Here is a 16709-nt window from a genome sequence, read left to right on the forward strand (position 1 = left end):
TTTCACAATGTCCAACACCTAACAGCTGCATTTGAGAAACTTCCTTCTCAAGTAGGTGTCAGGCTCCTTAACTGTCTTCCTGAAAGGCTTAAAAGTCTGGAAAGTTTCCATCTATTCAAAAAGAATCCTCTGTACTTCTTTCCATTGTCAACAGTTTGATAATTTCTATTGAGTCCATTACAATTTGTTTAATGAGTTATTTGTATAATACGTTGTTGAGTTAGAAATTTTACGAGATTGAGATTTCTTGCTCTTGAATGATAAGCTCAGTTTAGCAGTCCTACAATCAAATAGGCCTATTGAAAAAATTAAAATAAAATGATAACCAATTACATTACCTACATCATTAACTATACACCAAATATACTATTGTATGTATTGTCATTGCTACAACTCAAGGAAAATACAAGAAATAGGCCTATTTGTTAAAATATTTTATTTAGATTTCTCTTATGCAACTAACTTAAAAATATTAACTAAAAAAATTGTGAATATTATTTGTTATAACAAGTGTAACTAAAATAAACAGAAAGTTATTGAAAATATTAACAGAGCTCAATGACTAGGATTGTGTCAATAAAAGACTTAGTCAAACATGTTAAATAAGAATAAAAAAATGGATGGGACGTAAAGTGTGCTCACTCAATCTTTGTACGCTTTTTAGTTCCATCACAGTTTTCAGTGTCTTCACCAAAGCCGTCACTTTTTCGCTTATTCACAGCTAAGTTCTCGTTATTTTCAACTGCAACTTGCGTCACCTAAAAATTGAATGTTAGATTAGTAGTAAAGTATGGCCACATCAATTATGCATGGCCACATCGATTTAATGAGGATCGTTGAAGAGTGTGGTCACATCAACATTGTGCCAGAGGGTGGCCACGTCGATTAAATGAGGTTTGGGTGAGCACTACGACGTCCAGAGGGTGGCCACATCGATCAAATTAGGTTCGCTGAAGAGTGTGGCCACATCAACATTGTGCCAGAGGGTGGCCACATCGATCAAATTAGGTTTGCTGAAGAGTGTGGCCACATCGATTAAATGAGGTTGGCTGAAGGCCACATCGAACAAATAAGGTTTGCCACTGTCGGAGGGTGGCCACATCTGGCATTTGTTTGGGATATTTGGGGACTAAGAAACAAGTTGCAACAAAAAAATGTCATTTCACAAAAGTTAGTGTAGCGGAAAAAATATTTTTGACTTTAACTAATATTCTTTCACCATGAAAATGTATTTTATATTTTCTTATGGTGACCAATGTAGATATTTTAAGCCGAGGGTAGTGGCACGATCGGTTTTAGTGACTAAGCCCAGTTCCTTAGACACGACTCAATAGCCCATACAACCAATAACAAGAGAGCTACAGTTTATAGTGGGATCCAAACCACATTTTTGTCCTGCGGTGTCAGGATAGTACTGCAAATCGTCGTACTCACTAAACGTATGTACTGATCAAATGTTGCAGCGTTAAAAAGAATGATAATGGAAGCTTTGAGTGATTTACGCATATATTTTCAAAGACAGGGTGTCTAGTAGTCGGGAAAATCGGGAAAGTCGGGAATTAGTATTGAATTTCAAAATGGTCTTGAAAAGTCGGGATTTAGTCTTAAATTTGATTTCAAAGTCGGGAATTTTCATGATTTTGCCGCGATCGTCGTCTTGCGTTTACGTAACAGCAAAAGCCAATGATGATGTCTACACGGCCTCGGGAAATGTTCACGATTTTTCCGCGATAGTGGACGACGACGATGACGTTTCCGAAACCACGAGAGACGACGATAACGTTTCTGTGACAGCGGGGGACTACGATGACGTTTCCGTGACCGCGGGAGACGACGAAGACGTTTCCGTGACCGCGGGAGACGACAATGATGCCTACACGGCCGCGGGAAATGTTCATGATTTTGCCGTGATCGCGGACGACGACGATAACGTTTCCCTGACCGCGGGAGACGACGATGACGTTTCCGTGACCGCGGGAGACGACGATGATATCTGCTCGGCCGCGAGAAATGTTCATGATTTTGCCGTGATCGCGGACGACGACGATAACGTTTCCGTGACCGCGGGAGATGACGGTGATGTCTAAACAGCCGCGGGAAACGTTCATGATTTTGCCGCGATCGCGGACGACGACGATGACGTTTCCGTGACCGCGGGAGATGACGATGACGTTTCCGTGACCGCGGGAGACGACGATGATATCTGCTCGGCCGCGAGAAATGTTCATGATTTTGCCGTGATCGCGGACGACGACGATAACGTTTCCGTGACCGCGGGAGATGACGATAACGTTTCCGTGACCGCGGGAGATGACGATAACGTTTCCGTGACCGCGGGAGATGACGGTGATGTCTAAACAGCCGCGGGAAACGTTCATGATTTTGCCGCGATCGCGGACGACGACGATGACGTTTCCGTGACCGCGGGAGACGACGATGACGTTTCCGTGACCGCGGGAGACGACGATGACGTTTCCGTGACCCCGGGAGACGACAATGATGCCTACACGGCCGCGAGAAATGTTCATGATTTTGCCGTGATCGCAGACGACGACGATAACGTTTCCGTGACCGCGGGAGATGACGGTGATGTCTAAACAGCCGCGGGAAATGTTAATGATTTTGCCGCGATCGCGGACGACGACGATGGCGTTTCCCTGACCGCGGGAGACGACGATGACGTTTCCGTGACCGCGGGAGACGACGATGATATCTGCTCGGCCGCGGGAAATGTTCATGATTTTGTCACGATCGCGGACGACGACGATGACGTTTCCGTGACTGCGGGAGATGACGATGACGTTTCCGTGACCGCGGGAGACGACGATGTAGTCTACACAGCCGCGGGAAACGGTTATGATTTTGCCGCGTTTGCGGACGACGACGATGACGTTTCCGTGACCGTGGGAGATGACGATGACGTTTCCGTGACCGCGGGAGACGACGATGATCTGCTCGGCCGCGGGAAATGTTCATGATTTTGCCACGATCGCGGACGATGACGTTTCTGAGACCGCGGGAGACGACGATGATGTCATTGATGTCTACAAGGCCGCGGGAAATGTTCATGATTTTTCATGATAAAAAAACCAAATTTGCTAGTTAGAATTTTTTATTGCTGCATTATTTCTTTACTTGAAAACACCACATTATCATAATACTACTTTATGACAAAGACAGGGGTTGTTGTAGTATTATTCAGAAAATTTGGTTAAGCTATAAAAATTGGTATCGGTATCAAGAATCGAGAATCGACCCACTAATTGTTGAAAAAACTAGTCTTGAAAAATCTGGAATTAGTCTTGAAAAGTCTGGAATTAGTCTTGAATTTTATAATGGAAATAAACTAGACACCCTGTAAAGACCTTTATGCTGCAAAATGTTAGCACTAGAGTTTGTCATGATCTCCGACTTACCATGCTCAGACGATGTTTGTGCAGTGGCTTCTGCTGGTGGTTGTGGTGAAGAAGGCAGGTCTCTCGAAGCCTATGCCAATGGAACAGGAGTCAGTTGTGACTAAGGTGTTGCTTCACAAACACAATCTACTATAGCTATTCAACGACCTCCTAACTCACCCAACAACTTGTCACCTTTCGTGATCCTCCCTCCTATGAACATTAGTAGTTTACCTTGTTCCTTGCAGCCTTAGAGTTGCAACCTAGAGTCATTGGTGGATCACCTTGTCCACTTAACCTTGTAGCCTTGCAACCTTGAAGGTTCAACTTCCGCCCCTTAAAAATAACCTTGTAGTTTACCCTCCCAGCTCAACAACAACAACAACAACAACAACAAGGTGGGGGATAATCCTACATATATACTCAGCCGATTTTGTTCACAATCATTCTGTTCTTGTGATCTTCAGCGTCTACACGTCTCAAAAGTAAGTACATAGTTACTCCCTAGATTTCCTTATGAATCAGCAAGTTTTATAGCCCCGTGCATTGTAGAAGTTTTTCTTTACAATTAGTTTCTTGTTGTTATCTGGTAAATAAAACTATAACACTCATCTGTTAAGCGGTAAATTATGAAAATAAAATGAAACAAAATTTCAGCAATCAGTGTCATTAGACATAAACCACAAGGTTCAAAACAATGGTCTGTGTTTACTAGTAATGCTCAATGGAAGGATAATTAAAACACCTTTTTTATAATAAGTTTAACTCATTTAATATTTCTTAGGTGCTGGGGGTTCCGACTCCACAGTTAAGTCTATCGTCTTGATCCTGCAATAAGGTATCAAACGGTTGACCCGCCGCAGCACCTTTTTTGGCGACTTTAACACACGTTCCAGCCTACCACATTCCTCCACTCTTACTCCTGTAAGTGACGGAACCTCTGTAACATGCACATTAAGTGGTTAGTTATTGGTTTTGTAAATAACATAGACCTCTCACTATTAAACAAGATTTTCTTGAACAGATAAAATCCACTGGAGATCCTCAATGATGTAAAACACAATATTTCTATAGTTTGATTTTGATTTTCAATTGCCTCTTTCATTTTATAGTATGGAACAGTAACAAATTACCATACATTTTAGTCCATTTACAAAAAAAAAAAACAAAAAAAAAACTGACTTCTTATTTTGGATGTGTACCAAAAACTTTTACATATTTTTTGAGCCCAGTTATTTTATAATTGCAGCTTGGAGATTACCCACAATGTTACAGCAAAACACAATGACTAATTCCACTCATAGTTTGTTTCTGTAGGTTGAATTTTATTGTCTCTTTCAACATATTAATTGTAAATTAAAGAATAGTAAAAATAAAGAATTAACATTTTAGTCCATTTACAAAAGCCATGACTATGGTGGGCCAAAGGCATTTTCATATTTTGAACCCAGTTATTGCAGCTTCCTTAAAAACCAGTTTTTTCGAATGTTTTTTTTTTCGCTTGGAACAGTGATAGTTACAACTTTTTTGGAGATTGTCAATGTAATTTTTGTATTTTTGATTCATTGTAGTTATTTTATACAGATCAAGCTTGATATGAAAAACTCATTTTAAAAGTAAGGAAATCTATAAATAACCTTTGGACTCAAATGAAAACTCCAGAACCAGATCATGAACAAATACTGACTCAAAAAATTATTTAACATTGTGTAACTAAACCATAGGAAACAGACCATTATTTAACAATTGCAACTTTGCAAATCCTCAAAGAATTTAATTTTTTATAATTGAGTCATTGAAGTTCTTTTATTTAGCTCAAGCTTAGAATAAACTCGTATTTTAGATGGAATACTATTTACAAGATAACTTACTTAATTCATTGTTATTATTATAGCGTTCAAACCATTATTTAACATAAATATTCATCATATAAAAACTTGAGATCGTTTGAAACTGTTCTTAAATTCAATCTATAAACTTACCTTTGGGCTCTGAAGCGGGAAAGACCTTCTACAGTATGGTGATCACTTCTCCAATCTCCTCCAGAGAGCGATGCGAAAATGGGACAGTCAGTTGGTTCATTGCTGCACAATACGCCATGCAACTCACTATAGTATATATAGCACTCTATCTACGTCACCCATTATCCAATATTGAAATCCTCCGACTTTGGAGTTTCAAAATTTATGTTACAGTTTCAAAATTTGAAATTAAAGCTTGAAAATTTATCCATATTCCTCTTTTTTACAGAATGGAAGTGAAATTGCAAAGTTTTAAGGCTGTCGAAGGGCTGGAGAGGGTTGGTGCTCTTGAGCTCACGAACTCAGCAGGTTACCCGATCATCGGAATGAGGATACACAATCATCCGACCTATGGAAAGTCCATTATTGCGGAGGTGGACATGGGGGAGAGGAAATTCATAACGTTTGTAAAGAAACGTTTTGCAATCAACCTGTCCCCTGAAGAGGTGGAAAAATTGAGGAAGGGAGTTATAAAATCAAATGTACCGAGATCAAAAACAAATCCCTCAATAATTGAGATTTTCAAGTAATTTTCAAATAAATCATAAGAAAAGAACTCGTTTCATTCACACAAACCCTGACCATTCTCAACACTCAAACAGGTCCGATAACTCAAGGTTCTTGCAGCCGGCAGAAACCCTGACCATACCCAAAAACCGGACTCAAGGATGTTGCATCCGACAGTGGGTCACACCCACTCCGGCAGTGACAACAATTGGTCAATTGTTTCTCCCCAGGTAAAAATATCTCAAAAATCCCAAACAAATCCCAGATGTGGCCACTCCCTGACAGTGGCAAACCTAATTTGTTCGATGTGGCCACACTCTTCAGCGAACCTAATTTAATCGATGTGGCCACACTCTTCAGCGAACCTAATTTAATCGATGTGGCCACACTCTTCAGCGAACCTAATTTAATCGATGTGACCACACTCTTCAACGAACCTTGTTAAATTGATGTGGCCATACTCTTCAATGAACCTCATTTAATCGATGTGGCCACACACTTCAACGACCCTCATTAAATTGATGTGGCCATACTTTACTACTTATGTCAATTCTGACCGTCTTTCAAAAATACAGTTTTAGGTTTTAAATTTAAATACAGTAGCCTACTTATAAATCTTTGTAAAGGTTAAATAAATATTAGAAAACTAATATACAAACCAAACTGTTCCCACAGAATTTTAACTACCGGTACTTATGAATTGCTTTTGGTGCTGTTAGAGTTTAAAAAATTCACTTTTTTGTTACAACTATTCTAATGCATGATGGAGGTTTGACACAAGAAATCATGTGGGTAGCTCAAGTTGATTGAAAACATCCAGGAATTTGTGAAACCAGTATTAGACTGTACAACTTTAGATACTGATTTAAACTTGTTATCAAAACTTACGCAGGTAGAAACTGTGTTAGCTCGAGCATGCTTTATTGTCCAAGCTTCTGCATCTTTGTCAAACTGTTCCTTGCTGTACTTGTATTGCGAGGCCTGCAATTGATCAATCAAGCAGTTAAACATTGTGGAAATGTAATTTTTCTATCTATTGAATTAGACATACGATACCCATGTCAAGGAATAAAAATGAACATACAGTCTCCTTTCAACCACTAGGCCTACTATTTCAACCAAGATGATAAAAAAAATCAAATCAATTTGAAAATGACAAGGCAACGGGAAATATTCACTGCGGCACGGGTAGTAGGTCCAACATACCCAAAGGAATGTAATGGAGGAAGACGACAACCTGGTTCTCATTCCCTGATGTAGATCATATTCAGGAAAAAATTTGGATTTTTTCTTAGAAATAGATTTTGTGAATACAGTTGGGAGATTTTAAGAAGACTGCAATTAAAAACATCAAAAACTACTGTCACATGTTCAAGCTAGTTGAGACCCCAAGACAAAACTCAATCAGCCTTGAACCAGCAATGTGTTTATCAGCCGGCTGTGTTTTTAACCTGAACTACAGTGTGTTTCTAGTTGTTTATTGCTGAACATACTTAAAACTACAACTAGAAAAACTAAATTGTTTGAGATAGTCAAACAATTCAGTTTGTCTATATTATTAATTAACTGTATGACAACATTATATTTACGAATTAAGATGATAAATTAAGAGAGCCATTTTGTAGCTTACAATATCCGGCATTAGTGGGTCGTCAGGGTTAGGGTTGGTCATCAGACACTGAATGGTAGTGAGGACACCCTCGATAGTGAAGATAGGCTTCCAACTGCCTGAAGGAGGCATCTTGAGCATGTCGAGACATATCCGTCCCGCGGCGTCCACATTGGGGTGGTAAATAGGTGTTGTGAACCTTACACGGGGTGGCTCAAAAGGGTACCTGTAACAAATACATTTTTTAGGTGTGTGGGGATTATTAAACTATTTTCTAGAATGCAGATTTGTTCTGCTTTTAGATTATTTTTTATTCCAGATTTTCACTTTTAAAAATGGTGTGCTCCGTAAACAGCTGTAAAACCAGACTTGATGGTCTCTGTTTGCTTGACCGTTTACTTAAGGTGGCTTGAGGAACTTCTCTGAAAAATAAACATGCACATAATTGTATACCATATTATGCAGTAGGCTAGACAGTACAGTAGACTCCTTCTTATCTGGACACCTCTTAACCGGACTACACTCGGCAAAAAAGGCATCTTTTTAACCGGACAATTTTTATCAGCATATCGGTTTAACCGGACTATATCGGCAGGAAGTGGCCGGTACTAAAACTACTGTTCTTTTGGGAAAGATTTGGGACCAGTGATCACGTGTCTAAATACAATGCTCTCCTAAATTTAAGTCAAATACTGTATACAGTACCTATGCATTTAAACGGTCTGTTTTAACAAGTTTTTGGGGACATTGGTTTAACCCTTTCAATGCTAGGACAATAATTCGTATTTCGTAAGACTTTTTTGTTTGCCTTTCAATTCCATTACCTGTTGTTGAATTTTAACTGTAATGTTGTCACTATTTTATTAATTAGGCTAATTTTGAATAATAAGACAGTAAGAAAATATATAACAAAGATAAATCCCGGTATTTGTAGTAAACATTAAATAAAACTTAGTTTTTGTTGTGATTTTCCGATTTTCCTATAAATTTTTATGTTCTGATAGCATTGTTTGAAACCAAAATCTCACAAAATCAATAGACATATAGTTTACAATGTAATATTGAATTGAACTTTGATTTAGTTGGACGAGGTTATCGTTATATAGCCATTTTAGGGAAAATAATGTTTTGCAGCAAAGTCTCAGGAACACATTTATGATCACTGTTGTGTTTCAACTGAAAAATATCATCTAAATAGTCCGTGACTAACTAGTGCTGCTACCTAGTAACGCATAGAACAACCATCTGTAGCGCTATCTGTTCGCAATCGGTGGCGTCAGCTTAAATAACGGTTTTTGACTCTTCAGTCTTCAAGCACAGATAGCCGAGAAGGCTAGGGCGTGTGTCACTTGGCCAGTGGCATTCGTCTGCTCGGGTTCGATTCCCGTCCTGTGTGGCAAATAATTGGTGACCTGTGTGTTTGTAGCGATATACTACAACCACTGGGGCATAGTGAGGTGTTCATAATCCTAGGTTTAGACATACACCTCGAAATCATCGGATTGGGCGAATCTTTTAGCTAAGTGGTTTTTAGTGTATCCTATGAACATGCAGGTCACCAATGGCCGTTTTGCTACTTTTTGTTAAAATAACCTTCCTCTCTATATCCCTTAGAGATTTTTTAAAACAACGATATATCGTTTCATAGCACTGAAAGGGTTAACCGGAAAACCCGTTATCCGGACTGACTGACTGGTGTAAACTGTGCAAACATAGAGGCAACTAGGTCCATTGTAAAACTTATTTTTTTTAAGTTGGGAAATTTGATTTTTTATTTAAGGAACATAATGAACAAAATTAGGACTATACTAACTAGAAGGCCTACTATTTCCTAATTAAGTAAATATTTATAATGAATCAGTCTGTACGTTACAAAAACAAGTTTTGATTTTCAATGAATATTTGTGATGATAATTTACGATTTTTCTGCTGACAAGGTATTTGTCATTCTTGATATGCTTGTAGAGCTTAGCAAACTGCCTTATCATGGCGCGTAGTCCATCCCTGTAGGATCGATCAATAGTGCAGCGCAAAGCCCATTCCGGACCCATCCACAGCGCAGGCAATCTTGGTGTACAACACACCAAATCCCAGTCCTGCCAGGTCCACAGTATTGGGGTGATAATAATATTAAACTGTGCTGTACAAAAATCAGAAACCTATCACTGATTGTAATGTTAGTTTATTATTCCGTCAGTGGGGAACTAAGATTTTTTACTGTGCCCTAAAAAGTTAAGAATTTCTCTCTCTCGACAAAAAAAAAATGTTGGCAACAACTATCCATCTTGAAACTACCTTGAATAATAAACGAGCTTTTACCAACTTGCTTCTGAGCAACAGTAACAGACTACCTATTTATATTTATTTTAATTTATACTAAGTCCACTTAACTTACCTCTCAGTAACAATGATTTCTAGCTGAAACACTCCTTTTTCATAAGGACTCCCACTTGCTCCAACAATACCTGTCCCGGTAACATTAGTTAAATATGGATTAGGCTATTGGAAATACTTTTTTACACTAAAGTAACTTAAATATTTGATCAGTATAGTCTGTAGTTGCATCAGCTGGGCCCTGTTTCATAAAAATACTAGTTTAGTATTTACTAGTCCATGGACTAGTAATACTAGTGTATTTTACAAGTCTACGTTTCAAAAACCTACTAGTGTAAAATACTCGTTACTAGTGTAGGTTACTAGTGTAGTGTAGTTTTACTAGTGGTTTTTACTATACAGCAATGTGTTTCATAAAGTTGTACTCTTGTAAATACTTGCCATTTGCTAACAACCTCTCTACACCCGTATCATTTGAAGTAGACTAGTATTTTTGGAAAGAGTGTTATTTCATTACTTAGGCTACATCATTTAAAAAAATGAATTATTGAATTCTTTTTTCAAGTGCGAATTGGCTCAAGTTTGCAATTTAAGATGAAAATAGATCTGTGAGTGCTAAAATGATAATTATTAGATGTAAATTACAATCAATAAATGTGGCATAGTACAAAATGAGTGAAATTGAATTTTATAATGTATGTACAATCACCCTATTAGAATAATTATAATTACTAGTGTCCCTGTTGCTCGAATTCGAGCAATTGCTAAGTATTAAAGGCGTTATTTTAAAACGAAAAACAGTCATAATTTCTGATGACTTTAAAAGATTCAAATCAAAGATTTTGGAAATACTCATGATGTAGGTACATAACAGATCGATATAATCACAATTTCTTGTAAATATCTTATCATTGTTGTTAAAAGCTGATCTTGTTTTTTAGCGTTTTCTACAAATAGCCTTCCTCATAGCCGCATTAGGTTACCCATAATAACATTATAAATTAAAAAAAACATTTCTATTTCTTCTCCTTGGTGGTGTTCTATGACTTTCCTATGGTTCCATAGTTTGCAAATGGGCTCTTTCAATGATTAATAAGAAATGCAGCACAGTGTTAATTCAGTTTTCTTTTTAAGATATCAATCTATCCAGGCTCTCTCACTTTTTTCCATTGTATTATTTACGCCAACCCAAATTCAAGTAGTAAACATTTCATTTCAACCAAGTCAGTAAATGTTTGTAGCAAACTGTTAAATTAGTAAACTTATTAACGGTTTACAGCATAGGTTCTTCTTCTCACTTTTAATTTCTGACAACAGCTGGAGTTTCATAACAATTTTTGTTTCCCATGTTAATCTTATGGAGAAATACGAAACTTTAAAGGGCTCCAGGGCCTCACTCTCTAATTATTTCCCTAAAAAGAAGGTTTCCTGCACAACTTCACGTTACGCTCTTTCCAATGAGACCAAAAACATGTCAATCGGTTAAGTAGTTTCGGAGGAGTAATTGTCACAAAAATCCTGCTTGCGTATTAAATAAGTACGAGAGTACGCCCCGTGGTCGAAAAATCGACCAAAAGTATGTTTTGTGCAAAATCTCTATTTTCACCCCGCACTGTAAATAAAACATGTGATTGAAATGTCTTCCATTTGTTTTGATTTTCTGTTTATATTTTGTTGTTATTTTGTCATCACCATAGCAACCCATATGACCCATGTTAATTTTTTAAAATTTCAAATTCATTTTTTGTGCTTATTTTTGAGCCTATTTTAATTTATAAAGGGATTCTGCACACCTGCAGGAAAATAGCTTTCTAACGGTATGCGTAGATTTTCCCTACGATACACATGAGCTGAGAAAAAAGGTTTTAAAGAAACATGCTTGCCTATTAATATATAGATAGATAAGTTATCAATTTCTGTGAAATTTTAGTCTAAATTTACTTGAGTTAAATTTCAAGGTTATATCAACTATTTAGTTATCACAGATAAAAGATTTTTAATCATTGAGAGAAACCAAATTAAAACCGCATACCGTATTACATACAAAGATGTAAAAAATGTATCCAACATTGTAACATTAGTCAGATTCTTTTACACCCAAGGCTCTCGGTTTTATTTAAAGACATTTTAATAGGAAATAATAGTAATACAATTTTAAAGAGGAGTTTCATTGTATTTTTTGAGGTGCTTATTATTTGCTTCCTTAAATAGCTAAAACCCTGTGATGTACTAACAATTGTGTAGGCCTATATTTGATTTTTGGGCGTTGGACTGAACAGCTTATCACAAAAACATTACAGTAGAACCTCTTTAATCCGAACCCCCGTAATCTGAACGTCCACTAATCCGAACCCCTCATTGCTGTACTCTATACACAGTACAGCAGTTCTTTATTGTATACTGTATTTAGTTTACAGTACTGTTTATTCACCATGTTTACTACTGTATTAAATAAACACTGTATTTTACTTTAAAATTTTACTTTAAATAAAACATTTTTTTTCACTTTTCCCAAAATGATGTTGATCAATTTTAGCCATATTTTAGCTATTGTTATGTAAAAAAACAATATGTTCTGTAATCCGAACTATTCAATAGTCCGAACTACCCCTGGTCTCAATTAGTTCGGATTAAAGAGGTTCTACTGTACTTGTAATCCATTTTGGTATTCTGAATTTGTTATTCAAAGTAATAAAAAAATTAGATGTTGATTAGAGCTGTTATTTTAATGTAAAAACATGTAAAAGTTTAATTAATGGAACAAAAAGTATAGTGAGTGGTGCGGATTTGAACCAGGGACGCCACGCCGGCGGGCTCATTGATGAACATAAATAATAGTGGTTTGATAAATAATGTGTGATTTTTTACCTATGTGTCTAGGCTATATAGTTATTAATTAGAGGAAAACACTTCGTTTCTACAACTATTTACTTTTAGTACGGTATCAAATGAAAGAAAAAATTAAAATGCTTTATGAAGCGTCAGAAAACCCGTGATTGAGGTTAGAAATTTGTTTTGAGAGTTCACTTGTAAAGTTGGTCACGTGACTACAGTAGTAGTTTTGGTCACGTGACTAGTAAAATTCACTAGTATTTACTAGCGGTATAAAAACGTTTATGAAACACAAATTAGTAGGACAGGTAAATACGGGACTAGTATTTACTAGACTAGTATCTTTATGAAACAGGGCCCTGATGATTGAACACAACAAACACACTTTCCAAAAAAATTAACTTTGCCTAATGTCCGCTAATAAAAAGTCTATATTTTTTAAAATTCAATACTATGTAAGTCATTTTTTACACCATACTGTAGTTTGTTGTAATAAAAATTGAGGATTAATTAAAATTATGAGCATAACTTAAGTTTATCGTTTTCCAGGCTTTACCAAACTGAAATATCTTATGGTACGCCTACCGGTATTGGGCAGGTTGATTTCTTTGATTGGCTGAAACCTCATTTCAAAAATGATTATGTTATTAGGTAAATTATGCATATAGGCCCCTACATATGATCGAAAATACAATAGATGGTTATACATATTTTGATCCACAAAAGGACATGATTCTTCTAAATGGCTTCACTTTAGTATCTAGGACTGTGTAGGACAGCAGATACTAAAGTGCAGTTAGAAGCTATAACCTGGGCATTTTATGCACAGTTCAAAAATTGTATAGCTTACTGACCCATAGTAACTTAGCCTGTGGAAGTAGTACGGTAACTTAGTAATTATGGAAGAAGTATTAAACCTCTTAAACTGAAAAGAGTGATAAATGCTAATGTCACTCAGTTTAGGCCTAGCTAATCCTCTTAATGAAATGACAATTCCAAGTGATAGACTATACTCACTTGCAGATAAAACATTCTTCTGGCATTCTTGTTTAGGATAACAAGAAATACCTGAAGGTGGATTCTTTTTCAACGTTAATATTTCCTTGTCCAAACGTGGTGAATATATTCCCTTTTTGCAAGCCATTGACTGTCTTTTTTGGTATTCCCTGTGAATGAAATTGAAATGAAATGAAAAATGTCTTTATTAAGAGGCGAAGTTAGGACTAGCAAGTCCTCTCTACCACTTAACCTCTAAAACATAAATAAAACTATCCACTTTATAAATAAATTTAAATAAGACTCACTCATGCCTGCTGCTCAAATAGCTTTTATAGCAATGGAACTTTGACTTAAAAATCTTGGCAGAGTCCCAGCTTACCAATTATAGATAAGTTAAATAACTTAGACTCCCTTGATTAAATTTAAACATGGAAAAAATATTAGGACACAAAGAAAATCAACCTACAATGTTATCCAAACTAACTATGATCAATCTAGAGGTTAAAATACCTTTAATCCGTCAAAGTGATCAAACGTCACCGATGAGCGGCGACCGGTTTCAGCCCAGCTGTGGGGCCATCTTCAGGCGATGAAGGAACATAAATATCACTCCGAAGAGGTCGTCATACAGTCCATAAATACGTCACGAGAAACAACATATAGATACATTATTTACAAACACACGTGTGGCCACAAATTAACTGCGCGGCGGACGGTACGCGTACATTAAGTTGCTAGTCCAGGACTGATATTTATGTTCCTTCATCGCCTGAAGATGGCCCCACAGCTGGGCTGAAACCGGTCGCCGCTCATCGGTGACGTTTGATCACTTTGACGGATTAAAGGTATTTTAACCTCTAGATTAATTTAAATTTGTGATCAGGAGGCAAAAAACAACAGAAATAACTATGATCCTTTATCCTCACTCAGATAAGATAAATGGCCCAAAATTGTAAATCAATATCAAACCAAAGATTTAGGTTAGGTTAAGGTAAGTTCAGGCTCACCCAACAGAACAGGGTTTTCAAGTGTCAAGTGTCAACAAAACAAGTACTCGTAATGTAATCGTACTAAGAACAAGTCAACTCTCAATCTCAACACTCTCTCAACAGTCACTTCAGTAAAACTAAACCAAAAGAAAGGAAAACTCACTCAACGAGAACGAACAAAGTATCCTACAAACGAAAAACTCAAGGACAAAAAGGGAAAGGTTAAAATTTCATTTTGTTTTGTGTTTTTAACTTCCCGTTCCCGCCAAAAGTAGTGAGTGAGTGCCTGGTGCCTGGCAAACGGCAACCATTATCCATACTCATTTCAATTTCGGTAATGCCAAACTGACAACGACAACTGAATATGCACTGAATTTAGAAAACTTAATTGCCATCTTTATGTAATACCATTGAGTGGTTAGGTTTATACTCAATGGTAATACCATTGACTATATATTAATAGTCAAAGGTAATACGTTGTTGTATTAATAGTCAAAGGTTGTTGTATTAATAGTCAAAGGTTGTTGTATTAATAGTCAAAGGTAATACTTTAAACTACAAAACTAATTTTTCAATCAGTAAACCCTCATTACAGGCAATCAGAAACCTCCAAATGACACTGTTGGCAAAACTAATCCTGCCTGAATAACAAATTGTGCCAACGATATGGTTTGAGCCATCACCAAACCTTCCCTGGAGGACCAAAACCCCCCAACCACCATGCCGTGCCGGGACAGCGGAATTAAAATCGGAACGGACCACCCAAACTGTACAATCGATAGCCGGATGAATCTTGGATACCGGACGTAATGGATAGAGTACTTGAATCTAGTATGCATCAGGAGGTCACGGGTTCAAATCCCACCGGCGATACTAACTTTTTGTCTAAGATTTTGCTTAGAATGCGATTACTTCTTAACTGTACATCTTTTGTTAGAATTTGAAGCATTTATAAATTTATTTTAAGAAAAGATTTATTTTTAATTATTGGTAAACCTTCATTCGACTTTTATCGTATATCTCTTTTAAATTATCAGCAAGTTATCAGTTATCAGTAGGTCATAACACTTATGACAGTTTAACTTTATAATCAAAAAATAAATTTATAATTAAAAAACTATAGAACTATTGTTTATTTATTAGTAAACCTTTATTCGATTTATATCTTATATCTTTTTTTAAATTATCAGCAAGTTTCGTTGGTTAGGTTTTAAATTTTATAAATAAAAAAACTGTTGTCTACTTGAGGGGTTCTCCCACAATCACCCACTCCTTCGCAGAAGTGGTTCTAATTGACTTCTGACCAGGACCCCGTTGATATAATATATATGGTTCCTGAGACGCTAGTCACGGCGCGGTGGTGGAGGCTTTTGGTCCTCCACCTCCAAGGAAGGTCTCGTAGAGCCATCGGCCTCGGTGGTGTAGTGGATAGCTTCAGGGCCAATTAGAAGTTGGTCCTGACGTTTCTAGTTGGTCCTGGGATAGCGTACCTGGCTGATTGACTGAAGGTAGCCTGATTGAATCCCACCGATTTCGATAATTTTTTTTCAACGATTTAGCCATTTAGCTTAGAATGCGATTACTTCTTAACTTTTGTTGGAATTTGAGGCCCGTTTCATAATAAACTACAAGTTTCAAGTTGTAACTTGTAATTTGTAATTTCCATTGGATTTGCATTGGGAAATCAGCTGGTTTACTAATAATATTAGATATTAGTTTGTAGTTTATTATGAAACGGGCTCCAGAACTATTTTTTCGATTAGTAACCCTTCATTCGATTTTTCATAATCAGCAAGTTTGGTTAGGTCATGACAGTTTAATATTATGATTTTAAAAAATTATTAGATTCATTAATTATTAGTAGTTTACGCAACGATTGCGTTAAGTGAGTCTTTACGACACGAGTAGAAAATTTAAGGCACGAGCCTTGGCGAGTGCCTTAAAAAAACTTCTACGAGTGTCGTAAAGACTATTAACGCGAGTTGCGTACACTACTTTACCTACGACCGTTTTTTAATCACTA

General features: G+C 36.8%; 1 protein-coding gene across 1 annotated transcript; it reads right to left on the bottom strand.

Annotated features, from left to right (window-relative positions):
* Nucleotides 1-439: 439 nt before the first annotated feature.
* On the bottom strand, nucleotides 440-14069 carry LOC128996691 (ubiquitin-conjugating enzyme E2 T-like). The gene is made up of 6 exons (XM_054422127.1): nucleotides 14003-14069; nucleotides 13716-13864; nucleotides 9928-9997; nucleotides 7554-7758; nucleotides 6812-6904; nucleotides 440-758 (listed from the first exon to the last, which is right to left on the bottom strand). Exons 2-6 carry the CDS (start codon nucleotides 13840-13842, stop codon nucleotides 639-641), a joined length of 615 nt encoding a protein of 204 aa, XP_054278102.1. The 5' UTR covers nucleotides 13843-13864; nucleotides 14003-14069; the 3' UTR covers nucleotides 440-638.
* Between the last annotated feature and the right edge of the window lie 2640 nt (nucleotides 14070-16709).

Source organism: Macrosteles quadrilineatus, unplaced genomic scaffold (assembly GCF_028750875.1).
Source record: "Macrosteles quadrilineatus isolate MER2022 unplaced genomic scaffold, UCM_ALF_1.0 Scaffold_6__1_contigs__length_79288215, whole genome shotgun sequence".
NCBI classification, from domain to species: Eukaryota; Metazoa; Arthropoda; class Insecta; order Hemiptera; family Cicadellidae; genus Macrosteles; species Macrosteles quadrilineatus.